General features: G+C 44.1%; 1 protein-coding gene across 7 annotated transcripts in view; it reads right to left on the minus strand.

The window, feature by feature from the left end:
* Positions 1 to 20,596, minus strand: part of CRACR2B (calcium release activated channel regulator 2B) — a 46,763-nt gene that overhangs the window by 7,322 nt on the left and 18,845 nt on the right. For all 7 annotated transcript variants that reach the window (XM_082230397.1, XM_082230395.1, XM_082230394.1 and 4 more), the window contains 11 exons: positions 18,558 to 18,669; positions 16,343 to 16,499; positions 15,461 to 15,607; positions 14,603 to 14,693; positions 14,347 to 14,439; positions 11,142 to 11,329; positions 9,257 to 9,328; positions 8,779 to 8,833; positions 3,044 to 3,331; positions 1,443 to 1,578; positions 357 to 438 (listed from right to left, as the gene is read on the minus strand). In XM_082230397.1, coding sequence (XP_082086523.1) covers positions 357 to 438; positions 1,443 to 1,578; positions 3,044 to 3,331; positions 8,779 to 8,833; positions 9,257 to 9,328; positions 11,142 to 11,329; positions 14,347 to 14,439; positions 14,603 to 14,693; positions 15,461 to 15,607; positions 16,343 to 16,499; positions 18,558 to 18,669 — 1,421 coding nt within the window. The remainder of the gene's footprint in view (positions 1 to 356; positions 439 to 1,442; positions 1,579 to 3,043; positions 3,332 to 8,778; positions 8,834 to 9,256; positions 9,329 to 11,141; positions 11,330 to 14,346; positions 14,440 to 14,602; positions 14,694 to 15,460; positions 15,608 to 16,342; positions 16,500 to 18,557; positions 18,670 to 20,596) is intronic.

Raw genomic sequence — 20,596 nt, forward strand, 5'->3', positions numbered from 1 at the left:
TCCTCAAGCTGCTTCTCCCCTGACCCCCCAACCCACCCCTCTGCTTCAAATTGCTCTCTCCCCAAGAGAAGTTTTATTTTAAATGCCCACTCATACCTTGGTCATGAGGACTTGCTACACATGTTTGTGTGCAGCATACAGTACTTCCATTTATATAAAGAAAACTGTAAGTGGCCAGATTCTAAGAGTCTTGCATGCAAAAGAAAAGTACTGGATATGTTAAGTTTTACACTAGTCAGTTATTGCTGTTAGTGTTCAAGAACATCTGGAAATTTTGGAAGAAGGTTCAAGTCTCCTCATATTATCACTGTGCTTTTAGGGCTATTTACTGATCTAAATCTCACAAAATCCTTTACCTTTCCTGCCCAGCTGTATCCCATAGCTGCAAAACTACCTGTGTGTTGTCAACCATCAAGTTCTTCACCTGGTAATCAACGCCTGCAGGAGAAACAAGAGGAGTCTAAGGCCAGGATAGCACAGTGGGCAGAGTTGGACTTTGCATCTGGGAGTCCAGGTTAAGCATGTCTGCTTGACTCCTTTTATGACTTTGGCCTTGGGATGGGGCACCCTTGGCCGCAGTTCCCAGCAGTTAAAGGGGGGCAATGAACTCCTTCGCAGTACTGTTGCGAAGAAGGCACCACAGAAAAGTCTGTAAAGCATAATCACAAAGTAAAAGTGCTATTGAAAACAGTAGACGGTCAGGAGACGGTCAGGGCTGGGGGGAAATGGGTGGGTTTGCAAATAGGTTCATTATTTATAGAGTGGGCTGCAGGTTATTTTCTTGTCTGCTTGGAAAGCACGTGCAGCATCTGGTTATGCTACCACAATTTGAAGTTAAAAGTCTTCCCAATGGCTATCAGTTAGTAGGGATTTGGGAGTTAATGCCTTTAAACATTCTTAAGGCACTAAGACAGAAAGTAGCCACCATTTGCTCTTATCACCATCCCTCCACCAGTCCTCTCATCCATCCCCTACCCCTCCACTACCTGCCACAGAGCAAAGTTAAGAGTCCCATGATCACAGCGGCAAAGGAGTAGACTTGACAAGAGGCCTGGTGAAAGAACAGACTACATGCGTCCTGCCATTGTGCCTTTTAGAGCATCACAGTATATATAAACCTTGCCTCTGACTGATTGGTTGTGATTTGAATTAGTCAGATCGTAGCACTTAGCTTGTCCTTATCCATTTGTAACTATTCCAAAAAAACCATTTTAAAAATCCTCAATGTTAGTTGACTTTAAACATTATACCGCTAAAGGAATACATAGTGTGGAATGTCCATGGGGAATATTGCCATGTTTACAGTAGTACTGAAAAGGGGGATGTGTAGTTCACAAATATTTCTGCTGCAGAAGTTGTTGAGCACATGGCACAAGCCTCACTTAAGCACTTCTTAAATTCCCTTATGCCTCTCCTTTCTGCAGTTTGGAAGCCTCAGTTACCAATAGTTGAGCTGATCCCAGCCAGGAATCTATTGTAGCAGAAGCGATGGATGAAGGTGCTCTTGCCAACTCCGGAATTACCAAGAAACACTACTTTGAAGACATGGTCAAGAGAAGAACTAGCTGGCTCCAATACCTGGATGTAAAAGCCATTATCAAGGTAAGAATGAAAAGGAAGAAGAAAAGTTTATAGAGCTAGGGTACAAATTGCATTTAAAACATTGCAAGGAACAGACAGTGGGAACGCTAATATGAGCAAATTTATACCCATGTTCATATCTGCACAACCAGTTGCATAGACTGAGGCTATGTTCAGATATTATCCCCACTTCTCACTGCCTAGAAAGCATCTGCATAAAGATCAGGTGTAACACTCAAGCTCACATGGTCCAGCAATTTTAACCTCACACTATCCGGGAGATAATGTGTTTAAATAAATGTGGGATCTCCTGATCCAGTCATTCATGTCACCCCTATAGTGAAGTGATGGCCTTTTCCCCATCTCACCTGGAGTACAAAATATATGTACAGAGCCTGTTAATATTCACCTAGCTGAAACAGTTTTCAGACTATACCATATGGGAGGAAGCAAAGACTGAAGAGCAATTTTAAAAATATCCACCTGCTTTGCAACATTTGGCCCTGAATAGATACAGGAGGTAAACAAAAAATTTCCAAAGGTTTTGCTGATGGATTTTCTTGTTTTTCTCCTTAGCATTTCTGTTCAGTGTCACTTCAAAATTAGAAAATATAATTGCTACTAGGAATATGCATATTAGTGCAGGTAGCTAATTGTCATGTCCCTGGCCCTAAACGATTCTTGGAAGACTGAATCAATTGAGGCTGTGGCTGCTATACTGCTGGCTGAAGAACAGAACGAGGCTACCAATTCTGAACCCGGGGTGATGGTTGTCAACCTGTGGACCCTAAACACAGGGAACTTCATGGCCACTCCCATGAGCCTGATTCATGCAAGGAACCAAGTACATCCCATTCCACAATGCCTGCCACTGTCAGATGCAGAAGGACTCATCTCCAGGCCAGAAGGTCCTCGTTTTAAAATGTCACAGGCAGGGAAGTAGACAGGAGAGGTAGGTAACCTGGGCTATAGGAGTTATAAGGTTGCAGTCAAGCTTCAGCTTTTTCCTGAGCAAGTTGCTCACTTGGAGCTCTCCAAGGTACTGAAATGCCACTCTTCCTTTCTATACCCCAGCGTGACCTGTGGACTCCAACTTGAAGAAGAAGAGGAGTTTGGATTTGATATCCCGCCTTTCACTCCCCTTCAGGAGTCTCAAAGTGGCTAACATTCTCCTTTCCCTTCCTCCCCCACAACAAACACTCTGTGAGGTGAGTGGGGCTGAGAGACTTCACAGAAGTGTGACTGGCCCAAGGTCACCCAGCAGCTGCATGTGGAGGAGCGGAGACACGAACCCGGTTTCCCAGATTACGTGACTACCGCTCTTAACCACTACACCACACTGGCTGAAGTCAGGATGGGCCATTTAGTATACACAAAAAAGCCCACAAATGATTCAAGATTCAATAACAAAAAGACAATACATAAGGTTAGTATTCCCCACCCCACCGCCAGCTAGACTCACCACAGTTTCATTACCAGTGGGCACCCTACTTGGTGATAAATGAAGATAATTAGGTCTGTTGGTCTTTTCTCTCTGGATTGTGCTGGTCTTCATCAGAGACTTTGGCTTCCCAACATTTCCTGCTGCTTCCTGCCTCTCTGTTTTCCTAAGAACCGCATATTCCTCCACAGATGAATTGATTCCTCTTCCCTGCTTCAAACTGGCAGTGTTGGTCAGGAAGAGTTTACAGTTTTTCTCTTCCAAATAAAAATCTTTTGGCAGGACAAGGGGAGTACTTCCTGGAGCAAGCTGCCTGTGCCAAGGCACACAAATGATGGGAAGAAATGTCCAAAAGCATCAGCACAATCAACATCAGTATTTACAGAAAACTTACCCACACTTTCATGTAACGTCAGCACTGATGAGGACAGGAAACCAACAGTCTTAAAATGTGAGGAGGGAGGAGCAGCAGCAGGTATATCAATGGGTTCCAGAATCCTTAAGGCATATCCACACTACAAATGTATGCTGGTTTTTAAATTAGTTTTGCCTCTTGGGGCTCCACTAGATGGGACACTGAGAATTGTACTTTTGGAGGGGCTCCAAGAAGTGTCAACACCCACAGAAATGAATGCATGAACAAAACAAATGAACAGTTAACATGTGGAGGTGTGGACAGGGCCAGTTTTGGCAATCTACCTTGATTATCCAATATGCCTATCTAGTTGTGCTCTATATTTATATATTACCATCCCAAAGGAGGCCAAAGCTGTTCACATAGTTCAGAAATGTGTGAAATAACTTTGCTTATGGTGTTCTGCCCCTCCTCTAAATGCATGCAATGTAGGAAACTTGAGGGTGTGTATATGTTGAATCTTCTTGTTATCAAAATTAGACTCACCCCCTCTTACCCACCTACACAGTCTCATTCAGTCACCAGTGCCCCACAGTCCCAAGTTCATCAAAGGGCAATTCCCCAAGGACACCCATTGCCTCAACCTTAGTTCAGTTGAAGAGGAGAAAGGGAGAGAACAGTGTGCCCCAACAGACCGACTGTGGTGACTACAGACCGACAGCATGCAGTGGGACACAACACAACATATTCAGCTCTGACCGTTTGTCTGGCTTCTCCTCCACTAGGTATTTGCCTATCGCTGACCCCTTCTTCAAGAGGGGTCTTTTGCTTTCAAGTGCCTGAAAATTAGAGAGAGCAATTTGGAATCTGTCATCTAAGTAAATTAAGAAAAAACAACCACCATGTCACTTTGGGAGAGGCTCTCCAACAGTTAGTCAAGATTACCCCAGGAGCTGCCATTTTGTGGCTGATGAGACATTAAAAGGTTTTTCAGTTTTGGGGTTGGCATACAGAAAGTACTCAACTTACTTCAGTACCCCACTTGTTATTTATATTTAAAATTTAAATTCCAATAACAAAGAATGCATTCTCAGGATGAAAGTACAATTTCCCAGCTTTAAAATGCATCCCAGAGATGTAACAGTTCTGCACCCTGCTTCCAAAGTTGTGTGGATCGCTCACAACAGATTAATCATGATGGGACATTTATTGTGCTGAATACGGTTTAGAATGATGAATCGAAAGATTATTCATAAATATATTAGTTGTTTCATTCAAGTGGGTTTTATTGTGTGCTTTGGGCAGACTCAGAACCCAGTCTTAACCATCTGATTGGACCTCTAAATGGTCTGTCATAATACAGTCATACAAAAGAAACACTTTACGCAATGGAACATGAGCACGAAAGAGGCAATTATTTCCTGGCTGTTTCTCTAGCTCTTGCCAGCTTTTATTGGCTCAGTGTAACATTGGCATTTAAAAACAGACAAAAAAGAAATATTGCATTGCAATGACAGCACACACAAGCATGAAATATTTGATGAGAACGATAACAGGGTGCATGGCATTTTATTATGGAAGTCTGGATCACAGGCTCACATTCCAACAACAGCATGAATTCTGCAGTATTTTGCCATCACAATAGTTGATGTAAACACATACCAAAGACACATATACTGTAACTAGACCCGTGATGAATGGGTTGTACCTGGAGACCGGTTCCTAGACTTCTGGAAGGTGCATGCAGGTTTCTCATTAAGGGACACACAAAGGACCAGATTGTACATGGCATGCAACTCCCTCCAAAACTTGTGGATGTATGGACTTGGGGAAACTCAGTTTCCATTCATAACACACAGCGGTACAACCAAGCGCAGTACAAAATGCAGAAGCTCAAGGCACGATGTTTTCAAATATCAATTTCAAAATTAACTTCAGAATGTTTAGGGTGGTAATCCGGATTAATGAACAACTGGGGACCTGAAGGGATTGGCAGAGGAAAAGAAGATGCAAGGAGCCGAGTAGTCCTCTGCAGCCTTGGAACTTGTAAAGGTAGCAGCAGAGTTTCCACACTGTGCTTCAACTGTCCTAGTTTTGCACAGTATCTCAGGGCCTTACTAGAGTAAACGTTGGAAAACTCTTTTGAAATGCTTTTAGAAGCATCTGTGAGCAAATTAGACTAGGCCTGGAGTGCCTGATTGCTTGGTCCAATCTGAGAACTCAGATATGCCCATTGCAATCTCTTCAAAAGGATGAGGCAGGGGGCAAATCACCTGCTGGGTCAATGTCTTAGCTGCACTTCGCCATGCAAGGCACCTGCTGTGCCTTTTAACTCTTGTCTTGCCTATGTACTGTGCTGACTGAAGCATTAAAGATTTTGGCAGAAACCAAAATCAAAGTTCAAGCTCTTCATCCAGCAGGGCATTTCCTCCCATTTAAGTGTGCATGGATCCACTCAGATTTCTCCCATGTTTCGTCTAGTTTGGCCTTCTCCCTCACAGTGCCAAATGATTTCCAGTGCTGGTATTTATGCATAAACAGTCTTGGCATATTTAGAAGATTTTAATACTTCACTATTGCAAGGTCTCCCTGTTATATGTTGAAGCAGACTTGGAAATATGTCTTGCAGCGCTGGCAAACTGCCATAAACGTGCAGGCAAGAACAAGCCAGATATCTCTCCTACAGAACGATGCACTGTTAAACTCTGGCAACCTGATTGGTCCATCATTATGTCATAGTGAATGAAGACTGGTACTGACTACCAACCAGGAATCTCTAGCTAAAAAACAGTACAGTTGCAAATCTAACGACAACAGAAACACCAGGCTAGGAAGGCCCTTCAGGCTTTAAAACCAAAAACCTCACCAGATCTACATTATGCCAGTATACCCCAAGTGTGCATTGGAGTTTGTGCTCTTCTCTATCTTAAAAAAGCAACAGCCTGCAGATGCTCCAACAGACAGACACAAGCATTGCAGTCTTGGACAAAAGAGAAATATACAAAGGGCCCATCATCAAGAGGCTTCAAGACAGGAAGTTGCTGCTTCATCAGCAGACTTCTTTTCTCCTTGATAATTCTCTTTGATGGTAGAAAAAGCCTTCTAGAAACACCATACTTTTTTAACTAGGCAAACAGACATCTTTTGTTTTTTTACTATTCTACTGCACACTCTTGCAATGGAAAGATTGCTGCAAATTACAGTTAGCATGAGCAGATATCAAGGTGTGTGTGTGCGCGCGCGCATATATAGTTGACAGGAACATAATGCAACATATTTTTTCTACTAGAAAAATTAGAACTCAACTTCCTTCATTCCAGTTCCTCCAGCATAGCTGTAGTTGGTATCTTGATACAAGACTGAGGTTCAGAAAAAAGGGGGAATGTTTAAAAAATAGAAACAAATAAGGATCCTTTTTTCCATTAACTGAAGGTTTACATTTTACTTCAAGAGTCTGATGTGCTAACTCTAACCCATGCAACCTGCCTTTATGCAAGCACAGTCCACAGTATTATATTATTTGTTTCTGCACTAAACCAGTTCTTTAAATCTGCAGAATGATCAAAAGCTTGCTCTTTTTGAATTCCCACATCAGATGCAATCTGCATGAAGAGTGGTGGGTGCCTTTCTTCCCTGCATCCAACAGAACCTCCATCTCATTAATATTTACTTTTCAAAGAGGATCAGACAACAAAAGCCATTGTAGCTTGCCTGGAGTCCATATTCCACTAGAGAACAGAGATAGCAGACTGTCAAAGGGACAATCCAGCGGCTACTTTGACATGTGAAGAAAAACCAATTTCTGTCCACATGAAGTCTCTCCACGTCCCTCCATGCCATACTGTAAATTGCTTTCAATGCGACCCCACTCAAGAGTTCTAAAACGTATCCCATGGTGCAGCATGAAAGGGATGCTCTTCAAAAAAGACATTAAAGTGCCAAATGGGATCTGAGAACTCACTGCATTGCTCTCTCTGAACTGCAACTGCAGAAGACAGTTTCTCCCTGTTGCTTCTGCTGCATTTAATGATCTCATTGAGACTATGGAGATCACATGCCCCCAGATTTATCTGGAGATGCAGCCACAGGCCTAGTAATCAGAAAGATGAGTCGTGGGACAGCCGGAGAGCCAGCCCACTAATAAGGCAAGGTAAAGAAGCCACCTCTGGTAGTGGAAACACAAAAGGCGGTGCCCCACCGGCTCTCCGCCTGCCCCACCACTTCCACTGCAGCTGGAACGCTCCCTTCTAGGCGAGTGGGAGGGGAGAGGCCTGCAGCAAAACTTTGTAGAACAGCTCACACTTGCTCAGCTTTGCAGTTGCTCTCTCTCTCCACTCCTAGGTAAGAAAGGCTTCAGTGGGGAGGCAGCAGCAGTGTGTGTTGGGGAGGGACACCTCGTTTCACCCTCAGATGGCAAAACAGGATGGGCCACCCATGGACAGACAGACAGGTGCACAGATGTTTGCACAATCATACCCAAAGACTAGAACATTGCACTGGAAACTTCCCTCTCCTTTTTACACAAAAACATACATAGCAGCTTCAATAAAAAACATCCCTGCACCCTACGCTTGTACAACACTAAAGACTAGATAGCTGATCAGCATATCCCCCCCCCCCTTATACTTCATTCCTGCCCTGCATTTGTGAAGCAGGGAAATCAGCCGCAAGAGGTCTTTTGGCTCATCTTCACATTTTGGTTGTCTGCCTCGCTGGTCTACGATCAAATCTACTAAGTGGTATGTTTCGTGGACATTACATCTCTCCTACCAAAAACAAACTGCCCAGGGATGGAAAAGGCCCATTCCAGGAGCAGGCCAAAGTAAGAGGCAGAAATAGACAAAAAGACATCTTGTTTTCAGTCTCTTAATTGTGGGCTGCGGGACAATGGAAGCCTAGAAGGATATAGGCACAAGGTGATATAGCAGAAGAACTATAGGCTGGAATGAGGCAAGGCGGTTCCAGAGATGAATTCCAGACTACTCTGCAGAATGGTGGTGGTGGGAAGAGAAAGAACGTAACTGGGCCTCCAAGCTAGATGGTAATGGCTCAGTCTTAAAACATGGAGGTTCAGCTACGGTTCCTCTGAATGGAAGCCTTACTGTACGAAGTTCAGGATGTGCAAAACATTCTCTCCCCCTCCAGTTTGGAGGGACACCCAACTGTAAATGCTTTCTTGTAGAGTCAGGAGCCAGCAGTCCTTATTGCCCCCTTTGTAATTGCCTGGTTTAAAAATGTGCAGCTCTCTCTTAAAAAAAACAATAATAAGTCCACATGCAGGCACTACAGGGTTTCTCAGTCAATGCCCCCCCTGTAAATGAAATGACCCCAAGTGATGGCAACAACAGCAAGCTGCAAAGGGGAGGCGACGGGGGATTAGAATTTTCTTTCTCAGACTAACCAGCTTCTTGGCTTCAAAGGCATCTCTCTCGTCTCGCAGTTTCTTGTTCATCTCCCTGCTCCAAAGGAAAGAAAGACACACAGAGGTAAGCGGTGGCAGTTGCTCTACACATACTGTGGTAGGGAACTAACAATCCTCAAAGAGAAGTGAGAAAGAGGAAGAGACCACTCCTTTTCACAACCACAAATCCCCATTCAGGTTTCACAGAAGCTTCCTGTGGCCTAAATCTTCACTGCAGAAATGGCTTTGGTGCTGCTCTCAGACATTACTTTAGCACCATCTATTGCTACATGGGACCTGAATCACCCAAAGCACTGGCCCCTGTACAGCTTGCTGCTTCGGTCAAGTGGCAGCCCTGTGGGTCTGGCCAATTCTGCTGGTTTTGTTTGAATAGCTGACTTAACACCAAGGAGCTTTTTTATTCTCTATCTCCCTATACACGTGAACAAGCCCTCAAGGCAGATGCCCCCACCTTTACCTGAGCAGTTCCAGTTGTCGCAGGAGGCTTTTCTTTTCTTTCTGCATATTCTTAGAGACTCTGAATACATCCCTACATTTAAAAGGGGAAGGGGGGGTTAATGTTTTAAGGGTTACAAGTTTTGTCCTGTGCAAACGTTGATAATATGACCCAAATGCCAAAGCTGCTGGTAGCAATCAAGAGCAGAGGGTGGACTAATTAAATTAACACTGGGTTAGGAGCTGACTCCCATTCTTGCTCTCCATGACTTGCGGATGCAAAATATCATTCTCTTGGTTTCCAAGAGAAATTCCAGCTGAGGACCAAATTTACATGCACCCTTTTTGCACCCAGCACACTGCTCTGCTCCCCAATCACTCCACCTCCCAAATCACTCCACCTCCCAAAGTAGCCTTTCCTGTTAGAAATGAGCCATTAGTCTATGTTTGCATACAGTTCAAGATAATAAGAATGTTTACTGTGCATACTGCATATTTAAGTTAAAATGCCTACATCAGCTCTAGATTTTTTTTTATTACTAAAAATAACAACCCTGTACCATTTGGGACTTTCTATCTGAGGAGAAAAGGTGGCAGACGATCTGCCTACTGGGTTCCTATTGTTCTGCAGATGTTACGTCCAAATTCTTATCCCGGTTTATAACTGAAGTCATGTTTTGGCCAATTCAGTATTAGAAAGTAGATTTACTCTTCAATAAAGCAAAGGATTGCCCAATTTGCAGTGGCATCATACAATTTGCAGTGACATCATACATCTGACTGATTGCTGTGGAGATCAGTGTTATTGTTTGCCACATTGTTCTCAGACTGGTAGGAGCCGTGGTTTTGACAATACAAGATTTGGATTGACCTTTTATGAATTGCTGTGGGGCTTGCTTTCCGAGCCATTTCTATCATGGTCTTCTAGGAAACGTAACCAGGAAAATGATTTTTATCTCTAGTTTACACAGATCAGGGATAGCCAATGCGCTACCTTCCAGATATCGTTAGACTCCATCTCCCATCATCCCTGATCCTTGTCCACGCTGACTGGGGCTGATGGGAACTGAAGTCCAAGAACATCTAAATGGCACAACGTTAGCTACCCCTGACAGAGAGAAAAGAAATCATGTTACTAACTCAAGGCCACATAGGAAGTAGATTTGTGGAAGAGAATAAAAACATCATGCATGTTCTAATCCTTTAACTCAGTCCTGGAAGCTAGAAAGTGTTCATGCTTACAGACCCGCTTTAATTTTATTTTATAAAAATAATGTAACACTTGATTGTAAAACAACAACAAAAACTACCTCAAGGTGGTTGTCTACATATTTGGGTAAGGCTTGCCTAAACAAAAACACTTTTAGCAGGCGCTGAAAAGAGTACAGTGAAGAGACCTGTCTGATGTCAATAGTCAGAGAGTTCAAAAATGTAGGTGCTGCCACACCAAAAGATCAATTTTTTACAAATGCAAACCAGGTACAGTGGTGCCTCGCAAGACGAAATTAATTCGTTCTGCGAGTTTTTTCGTCTTGTGAATTTTTCGTCTGGCGAAGCACCTCTTCAAGCAATGCACCCTGGGTATTAACGGTTTTAAGAAAAAGGAAACAAACTTGCAAGACGTTTTCGTCTTGCGAAGCAAGCCCATAGGGAAATTCGTCTTGCGAAGCAACTCAAAAAACGAAAAACTCTTTCGTCTTGCGAATTTTTCGTCTTGCGAGGTACCACTGTATTATGTGGCGCCTGTAAACAGTGCCAGTTCTGCAGTTTGCAGTAGCCACATATTATTGCTATTCATTTCTACATTCTGTAGTCCCACTGATTAACTAATTAGCGTAAACCAGCATTACACAGCAAAAGCAACTGGCACTTTTCATTGCATGTTCTACAGCCCCACCCCAACACACCTGTTTTTCTGTTCCTGCTCTAGCTGGGCTTCTTTCTGCAGCTGTTGCAGGTGACCTCGGGCTACCTCCAGCTCCCATTTGCTTCTCTCCAGTTGGTCCAGGAGATTGTCGTTCAAGATTTTCAGCCTCTCATTTTGCACCCGCATTTCCAGCTGCTCTGAGCTCTGGGACTGTAATTGATGTTCCAGCTAAAAATATGTAAGAAATCAAGATGAACAGATCTGAAAAACCAAAAGTACAAAGGCATCAGTAGCCAGTGTCTGCAAGCAGCTTTGAGCTGTAGGGGAGGCAGAATAAGAATATGTTAAATTAAAAAAAAGTTGTACAAAGGAAAACAGAAAGCAGAGCAATACATCTGTGAGGTTTTTTTAGCTGCAATGCATTCAAGTACATTAATAACGATAACATGTTAAGGACCTGAACCAATGGATTTAAGTTACTAGAAAGGAAATTCCAACTAAACATCAGGAAGAACTTTCTCACAGTAAGGACTGTTCAACAGTGGAAGCGATTCCCTTGGAAGGTGGTGAATTGGAAGTTTATAAGCAGAGGTTGGGGGGCCATCTGTCATGGATGCTTTAGCTGAGATTCTTGCACTGCAGGGGTACAGTAATTACCATGGTATCAATACCCCGAAGACCTTCTAGCTGCATTTTCATTCCCTATTGTGAAGTGGTCTTTTGTGGTCCTAATCTATATGCCTGTTGGTCACAGAGTGGATAACCTCAGAGTCATAGAATTGAAGAGTTGGAAGGGACCCTGAACTGAGAAAACCCATATGGGGGAATTCTTAATCTCCTCTCTGTTGTTTTGCCCCAGCGTAACTGCTCTTTAGTTTTTAAACAACCCAGAGTAAATACTGACACTGGACTTACCCAAACTGCACCAATAACGCAAATTACACAGTGTTATCTCTCAGCCGCATTCCTATAAGAGGATATTATGGCACGATGATAACGTCATGTGCAAACAGAGCAGATGGCCTTCCTTGGGTTGGTGGAGGTGGAGTCACCTCTTTGGAGCTAAAACATGAATGGTGCTGGCATCACATACTAAGGTTGTGGGCCTTGGAGGTTAAAGGAGGACACTGTGTGCTTTGCAAGTGGGGCAGCAAGCTAAAAGGGCCCTCACAGCTGAAGGTTTAAAATCCTGGAAGGAACTTGGCACAGCACCATGAACTCCAGTGACAGAAACAATTATCTTCTGTGTAGATAAGCCTCAAGCGGGACTGTACAGATGAATCTAAAGGTGCAGAAAAGGACAAGCCAAATTATTGGTGAACTGGAGCAACTCCTCTACGAGAAGAGGTTACAATGCTCAGGGTTTTTTAGTTTGTCAGGGAAAGGACAGTGGTTGTGGTGGGGCCATGACGCAAGATGCTTCATATAATGCACAGTACGGAGAAAGAGAATATAATTTTTTGCTCCCTTATAGATTACCAGAATCCAACATCATTCAGGGAAGCTGAAGCGTGGGAGAGTCAAGGCAGCCAGAAAAGAAGTTCTTCTTCACAAAGTGCAAGGTTAAATTATGGAATTTACATCTACGAGAAGCGGTGGTAGAATCATAGAATCATAGAGTTGGAAGAGACCACAAGGGCCATCGAGTCCAACCCCCTGCCAAGCAGGAAACACCATCAGAGCACTCCTGACATATGGTTGTCAAGCCTCTGCTTAAAGACCTCCAAAGTAGGAGACTCCACCACACTCCTTGGCAGCAAATTCCACTGTCGAACAGCTCTTACTGTCAGGAAGTTCTTCCTAATGTTTAGGTGGAATCTTCTTTCTTGTAGTTTGGATCCATTGCTCCGTGTTCGCTTCTCTGGAGAAGCAGAAAAGAACCTTTCTCCCTCCTCTATGTGACATCCTTTTATATATTTGAACATGGCTATCATATCACCCCTTAACCTCCTCTTCTCCAGGCTAAACATGCCCAGCTCCCTTAGCCGTTCCTCATAAGGCATCGTTTCCAGGCCTTTGACCATTTTGGTTGCCCTCCTCTGGACACGTTCCAGTTTGTCAGTGTCCTTCTTGAACTGTGGTGCCCAAAACTGGACACAGTACTCCAGGTGAGGTCTGACCAGAGCAGAATACAGTGGCACTATTACTTCCCTTGATCTAGATGCTATACTCCTATTGATGCAGCCCAGAATTGCATTGGCTTTTTTAGCTGCCGTGTCACACTGTTGGCTCATGTCAAGTTTGTGGTCAACCAAGACTCCTAGATCCTTTTCACATGTATGCTCTCAAGCCAGGTGTCACCCATCTTGTATTTGTGCCTCTCGTGTTTTTTTTGCCCAAGTGCAATACTTTACATTTCTCCCTGTTAAAATTCATCTTATTTGTTTTTGCCCAGTTCTCTAATCTGTCAAGGTCGTTTTGAAGTGTGATCCTGTCCTCTGGGGTGTGGTGGTGGTGGTGGTGACCATTAAAAGAGAATTAGAAAAATTCCTGGAGGATAAAGCTATAAATGGCTAATGGCTACTAGACATAATGACCGTGTGTGTGTGTGTGTGTGCGCGCGCGCGCGGGCACGGGCAGAGCAGTGTTTCCCAAACTTGGGTCTCCAGCTGTTTTGGGACTACAATTCCCATCATCCCTGACCACTGGTCCTGCTAACTAGGGATGAATAAGGTTGGAGAGGTAAAATAATCACAGGCAGCTCCTATACTGGGCCAAGGAGCCACTCCAAAAAATTACTTGCTCCCCACCTTACAGGGCACAGCCTCCCTGACAGCTGGTGCATACAGGATTTTTGAGTTTTTCCTACTTGAGCGCACCTGGTCTGTCTGGTGCTGATGGGGGAGTGGGGAGGAGAACAGTGAGAAGAATTTCCCTTCCCTAAAGTAGCTTATATACTGGGGGGCACTCGCATATGTCTACTCATCACTTCAGGGCTTCCCATGATTTGCAGAAGTGAAACAGCTGGTCACAGTGGAGTATGCAATGCTGTCTCTTTCCCTACAATGAAGGCTTTTGGCACTGGTTTTTCTTGTAACACCAACAGGAACCAGCAGGAGCTGGGGCTAAGGTGGCATCTCAGGCACAAGAGCCCAAATCCAGCTCTAGCCCTGTACATGTGTAAGAAGCGATGACTTTGGTGTCAAAAGACACCGCCAGCCAGTTCAACGGGACCTGTGTAGACAATGCAGAGGGTAAAATCCAAATTCAAGCAAAAGAAACAAGGGGCACCGCCTCCAAGTCACCTTTTTCTGGTGGTATAGCATCTTCTCAAATTCTTGTTCTTTGCTCTGCAGCTCTTTCTGAAGCAAGCTGCTCTTCTCATGCTTCACTGATCCCTGCAAAAAGCAGATAAATTGGTGCTTTTCCTTTTTTTCTTCGCTCCAACGTTCAGCATAAAAATAAATCTCCAGCACTTTGCAAGGATGTGGCTCATTGATTTAGCAACTGAGCTCAGTGTCCAGCTCAGGCATCCTGAGAGTGAAGGAATGAGGTGTTTACCTGGTTCAGCAGCCGTTCCCTTTCTGCTTTGATTTGTTGCTCCATTTCTTCATAAAGGCACCTGATTTCGCGGTCATGGTCTACCTCCCTCCTAAAAGCACAGAGCAAGAGGGATGAAATGCAAGGAACAGATACAGTGTAAAGACAAAGTGGGAGGAGGGGGGAGACTGGGGGGAGGGGGATAGAGAGAGAATTACCTCTCCACTGAGAGAAAATAAATACGGCTCAGCTAACATAAGATGTGCTGTCTCACTTTTCAGGAACTTGAGTATTGATATGGAAATCCTCTGGCACTAGGGGGCGCCAGAAAGGCTTAAAAAGCTGCACATTGAGAACATTTTCTCAGGAAACTTTTGCAACCCAACTGCTCATGTTGCTTAAGGTTAGACTAAGGCTGTGTACACATTACTAGCTTAAAAAGCAGCTAGTCTGTTCTTTTCCCCAATCTGGGTTGAAGCTGGGGAAGGTTTTTGGGGTTTTTTTTGGAGAGGGGGCGTTGTGGGAAAACATATCAAAACAGTATTTCAAAAGCAATGACAGGATAAGTACCAGATGGAAGTGGATCGTGGCTAACACTGTGTGTACACCGCTTCCTAAACTAGTGGTGGAAGCACACTGGATACAAAATTTCAGTGTGTGCACAGCCTGTTTGCTGCAGGTGTGATTGGGCTATAGAGGAAGAAAATATTCATAGAGTAATAGGTCCCGCTGAAGGCATTTGGACACTTCCACCTCCTTCTTTGGCATTCACAAATCCTCTTGTGGATGCTGAGTGAAACTTTCCCTCCCACTTACAGCATCCTAAGACTGCATTGCACTTTCTATGGCGTAGTCACATGCCGTCCAGAAACTGCTTACCGTTTCAACGCCTGCTCAATCGATTCCTTCTCGTGATGTATGTCCCTGACATATGAGGAAATGTGGAAGAGAAATTCTTCAAAACTGGTTAGGAGTTCTGGCTTTTCTTTCCGGAGTTGAGCCCAGAGCTCCTGAACCTCGTTCTGACTGGAGCAAAGACAAACAGTAAAGTTTATCAGCTTGAGAGTAATAGATAAGCATAGTCCTTGCACCAATCAGGCTATAAAGAACTTATTTTAAAGTACTTTATAGTTAAGCCTCCTAGTCATCCCTCCCTGAGATGAGAAAATCCAGGAAATAAGAGGTCAAAAGTCCTCATCTTAAAAAGTAAAGATGCATCTGAACATGTATACACTGTTGGAGAATCTCTTCCCCCATGTGATTTTGTCCGAGCCTTATTATGCTCCTAATACACCCATCCCTTTCTACTAGGTCCACTGCTACTCATGCTAGTCCCAACATCATCTGGAAGACCACAGGTTCCCCATTCCTGTTGTAGCAGTGCAACCCAGGAAAACATAGCACATGCATATTAATGAAGAGTACATGATAGATAGAAAGGGTCAAAGCAATGCTTCTGCGAAACAAGTTTCCTCCTAAAGATAGAAACAGCAATCGTAATACAGTGGTACCTTGGTTTATGAACTTAATCCGTTCTTAAACCAAGGCGTGCTTTCCCATAGCAGCGTGGGACTCAATTTACAAATGGAACACACTCAACAGGAAGCGGAACATGTTCTACTTCCAAGGCAAAATTCACAAACCAAAACACCTACTTCTGGGTTTGCAGTGTTCTTAATCCAAGTTGTTCATAAACTAAGCTGTTCTTAAACCAAAGTACCACTGTAATAAACATGCACAGGTTGGAAAGTTCCAACTTACTCTTCAAAGACCTGGGATGCTTCGAGCTGCTCCAACATGGAGCAAAACCTCTTCTCTTCCTCTTCCTGGTCCAAGTCATCTGACCAGCCTGACTCAAAAGTCTCCTCGTGCCTGGTGCTTCCAGAGCTCTCATACTGCTCAATCCCTATGAACTTGCCTAGTCAGTGGAATGAGAAAAACAAAGGACTATAAGATCTCTCTAATCCCAGGTATGGCTTGCATCAGTGTTTGAAGGGGAGAGAGCTTGTGAAATCCACAAGCTCCATATCAGACCCCTTCCACCTTTAGCCAAATGAGGGCAACAGTAAAAATGAAAAGAACTGGAACTGGTCCACTTCAAACACAGAACCATGGTTAACTTCTATAATGAAGGAAGCTCTTCACATGCTCAAAGGCACTCTCTGCATTACTCCATGTCACTTTCGTTATTTCAAATGTTCCAAGGGTAAGCCGTTCCACTCAAAACAGGTTCAAGGACTGCGTCCTGGACTTTAAACAACGCATTTACCATGGAGTTCTATACATGTCTACTCAGAAATGAGCCCCACCTGAATTCAATGGGCCTTACTTGTAGGTAAGGGATCAGGGCCAGATTAATACATGCTGAGGCTCTAAACAATGCCAAGTTTAAGAGACTTCCATAGTGTTATCCCCCCCCCCAAAATGAGTAACTTCTAACAGAAAGGACAATAAAAACAGAAATAAAAATTAAAGTTTTATATTTGCATACGGATTGGTACATAGGTGAGGATAAAACTAAAAAATAACCATCTGACTAAAACATATATTGCAATAAGCTTCTCTTTATAGAAAACACCTTTAAATTAAAATGCCTTATGGTTTCTTACTTTGCCTATATGAAGACTTTTAATGCACAACAGCACGATATTTGTCACACTTTAGCACTTACTAAATGAAAAAGGCAATACAGCGTGAACTGTGTGTGTTCTACACAGCCCTCCCCACCCCATCATTGGTTTGATCCATTAAAGTACGGTTGTTTTTAGAGTTAACCACTCTGGCCTTAGAGACTGGGAACTGGCACAATTGCACAATGTCAATACCGGTTGGTCCAATTCCAGATGTTACCCACTGAGCTTTAGGACACCACGACATTTACGGCTTGTGCAAAACACACTACGAACATGACTGTATTCCAGTTCAAATAAGAGCCTGCGGTTACCTTCTTGCCTAACTCCCCACTCCTGATAGCTTTGATCAGCACTCTTCCTGGAATCTTCGTCAGATTCCTGTAACTGTTGACTTAAAGCTGTTTTCTTAAGGAGAAAAAAGGAACTTGGCTTCTTCTAATCAGCACAGGGCCATAGAAAAGCCAGAAAAACCTCTGCTCTCCCTCATGCAGCTCATACTTGGCAAAACAGCTTTGGCTACACTTTGCTGCAGGTGGATCTCTCTGCGGTGGCTGCTGCACAATGTCTCCACAGGAGCTGCGTGCTTGAGCGCTGAACTGGAAGCATTGGAAAGAGCCTTCTCAGCAGAGACAGTGAGTGTATGGCATGATATAGCCCCACCTCAGCATTGCTCACCAGTAGGGTGGGTGCACGTTCCACAATCATGCTGTGCAAGCATGAAATCTGGTGCAATATACAGGAATTCACTACTCCAAGAACTGCACTTTTGGAGATAAGTTTGAAAGCATGTATGGCAAAGACAGCCCCAGAAGCTGCACATCATTCTCATATATGTGTGTGTGTGTGTGCGCGCGCGCGCGCATGCATGCGCGCACGCCTGCTTTATATCTAGCAAAAATAACATTTGCCATGTAGGAGTATTGCACTGGCTTGAATCTGCTCCCTGGGTTTCTATCTCAATACCACAGTTCCTTAATTCTCTGCAGTTGCCTTGGCTGCCTAATATACGGTAAACTGCCAGTATTCCAAGGAAGGAAAATATTTATGTTAAGAACGCAGGAAGCTGCCTTATACTGTATCAGACTCACTGGTCCATCTAGGTCAGTACTGTCTACACTGACTGGCAGCAGCGCTCCAGGGTTTTCGGCAAGAAACCTCTCCCAGTCCTACCTGGAGATGCTGGGGATTGAATTTGTGGCCCTCTGCATGCAAGGCAGAAACTCTACCACTGAGCTAAGGCCATTTTTTCCCATTCTGCCCACTGCCCACATACATGCTAAGCAACAGCAGTTGTCATTTTCTCCATATAGCCACTGAGCTTCACACTCTCTCGTTCCTCTTACCTAGTCCCATACTGAATTCGACTGGCGTGAGATACCCATTATTGTCTTGCTCTAGGCTGTCAAAAACAGATTCTAGTTGTTCGGGAGTGAGAGGAAGTTCACTTTGTAGCCGCTGTGAAGGAGGAGGAAAAAGAAAGGACAGACCATTATAACTTCCATTCGTCCTATTTCCCCAGCTCTCTTCACTGTTACTGCCACAAGTGGCCAGATTCAAAGTGTGCAAGTTGCAAATTCTTAATCTGAGCCCAAACCCAGAAAAAGGTGACCCGAGGAAAGGAGGAATTCCTGACAGGCAAAGAGAAGAGACATTTCTGCTGACCGGACTGTGGGGATGTGAATGCCTTGCATTCAAGGTTGCTGACAAAATGCACTTTCATGACAGAACACCAGTCTTCCCATTCAGAATAGCCACATAATTCATCTTCTGAAGGGACTGTGCCACTTCAAAATTCAAGTGTTGGTTGCAGGATCAATTGTTCAACCATATTAAAAAACAAACCTGCTTGTGAAGGGCGGCCCTACTGTTAGGAAGGATGAGGCAGCTGCCTCAAGGAGCAAATGCTGGGGGACAGCAGTGCCATTCCCAACTGTTCCTCCTGTATCCCCCTGCCATTCTCCTCCTGCGGCATGGCTGGTCCTGCTCCACCTCCACAAACAAACAAAAACATTCTAGCTCATGGCTTGGGTTCATGGTAGGAGGGAAAGCTTCTACTGAATATACAGATTGGGTCAGAGGTTGCTGCACCCCCCTCAATACATTGATTTTTCACCCTTGCCAAACTCAAGTCAATGAGCATTGGAGCTTGTTGAGAGCTCAAGCCATTCTCCATAAGAAGGCAACAGAAGTCTGTGAAGTCCAAGCTCATAATAAGGAAAGGAGTGGTGCAAAGATGATGTTTTGGTACAAGACAATATATCTGTGTCCATCAGGACAGATACTGCAAGTGCTTCTGTTAACAGGTGTGTGTACAAAATCTGGCATTACATAATTTATTGCACAACTCACTGGGGAAACCAGCTCTTGCTTAATAAGCGTGAAACAGGATAAATTCCCCGAGTGACCTCAGGGGCTCTGGGAGCTTTAACAGTTGTACAAAAGAAGGGAATTCAGCAGGTGGAAGTTTGCAGGTCAAACTCCACCTGCAGACATTCTTTCTTCTACAGAACTCTTGCAAAGGTGCAAGAAACCTGCCCTCCTTTTTCACCTTGCTACCCTAAACCAAAGATGGGCACAGAGTGAGATCTGGATCTGGTGGTAGATGCCCGAGTGATTTACAGTTTTGTTTTGTTTTTAACAAAAGCAATAAAATGGCCCAGGGCCAGCCCAATATATTTTGCAGTCTCAGGCAAGGACAAGCTACCCCCATTCTAGAAGCCAAGTGGACTGGCAGGTGAAAGTTACTCCAACACCAACAAGCGGATAGTGTCCTCCGTATCACCTGAGGGAAGCAGACCAATTTGGGAGGAGCAGGACAAGCTCTGCCCTCCAATAGAGGGCGAATGGTGCACTCACTAGCTCCCTCACTCAGCCTGACGATATGATTTCTTTATAATACATATTGCCTGCCCTTCAATCAGAAGGTTGCAGGGTGAGTCGCAGCATGTAACAACAGAAAACAAGCACAATACAATCAAAAGAGCAACAAACATAACATAAGCAACTACCCATAACAATAATTCAAGCACAGGGTTGAACTCCCTCATCCAGAAGTCATCAGCCAAGGGGACCAACGCAGTTTCGGTACCATGTCCAGCACACTTGCCACTTCAGGTGAAACAGGAAGTACTGCCCTGCCGCCTTTACTGTTGGCACAGATTTCGGGTGAGATTCTGGCAATTTCTAGAGAAATCTCGCTGAAATTGCACAAGAGCTCATGTGCTCTGCAAGATCTTACATGATTTCGGTGAGATCTTGCCAGAAATTGGTGAAATCTTTCCCAAAATCGTTGCCGGTGCTGCTTCTCTGCTGGCAGCCTCACCTCACCTAACGGCTGTGCCAGCCCTGATGTCCAGGCCTGAAGCCAAACTGAAATGGCAGC

This window comes from Podarcis vaucheri, assembly GCF_965113315.1.
Source record: "Podarcis vaucheri genome assembly, chromosome: 1".
Classification (NCBI taxonomy): domain Eukaryota; kingdom Metazoa; phylum Chordata; class Lepidosauria; order Squamata; family Lacertidae; genus Podarcis; species Podarcis vaucheri.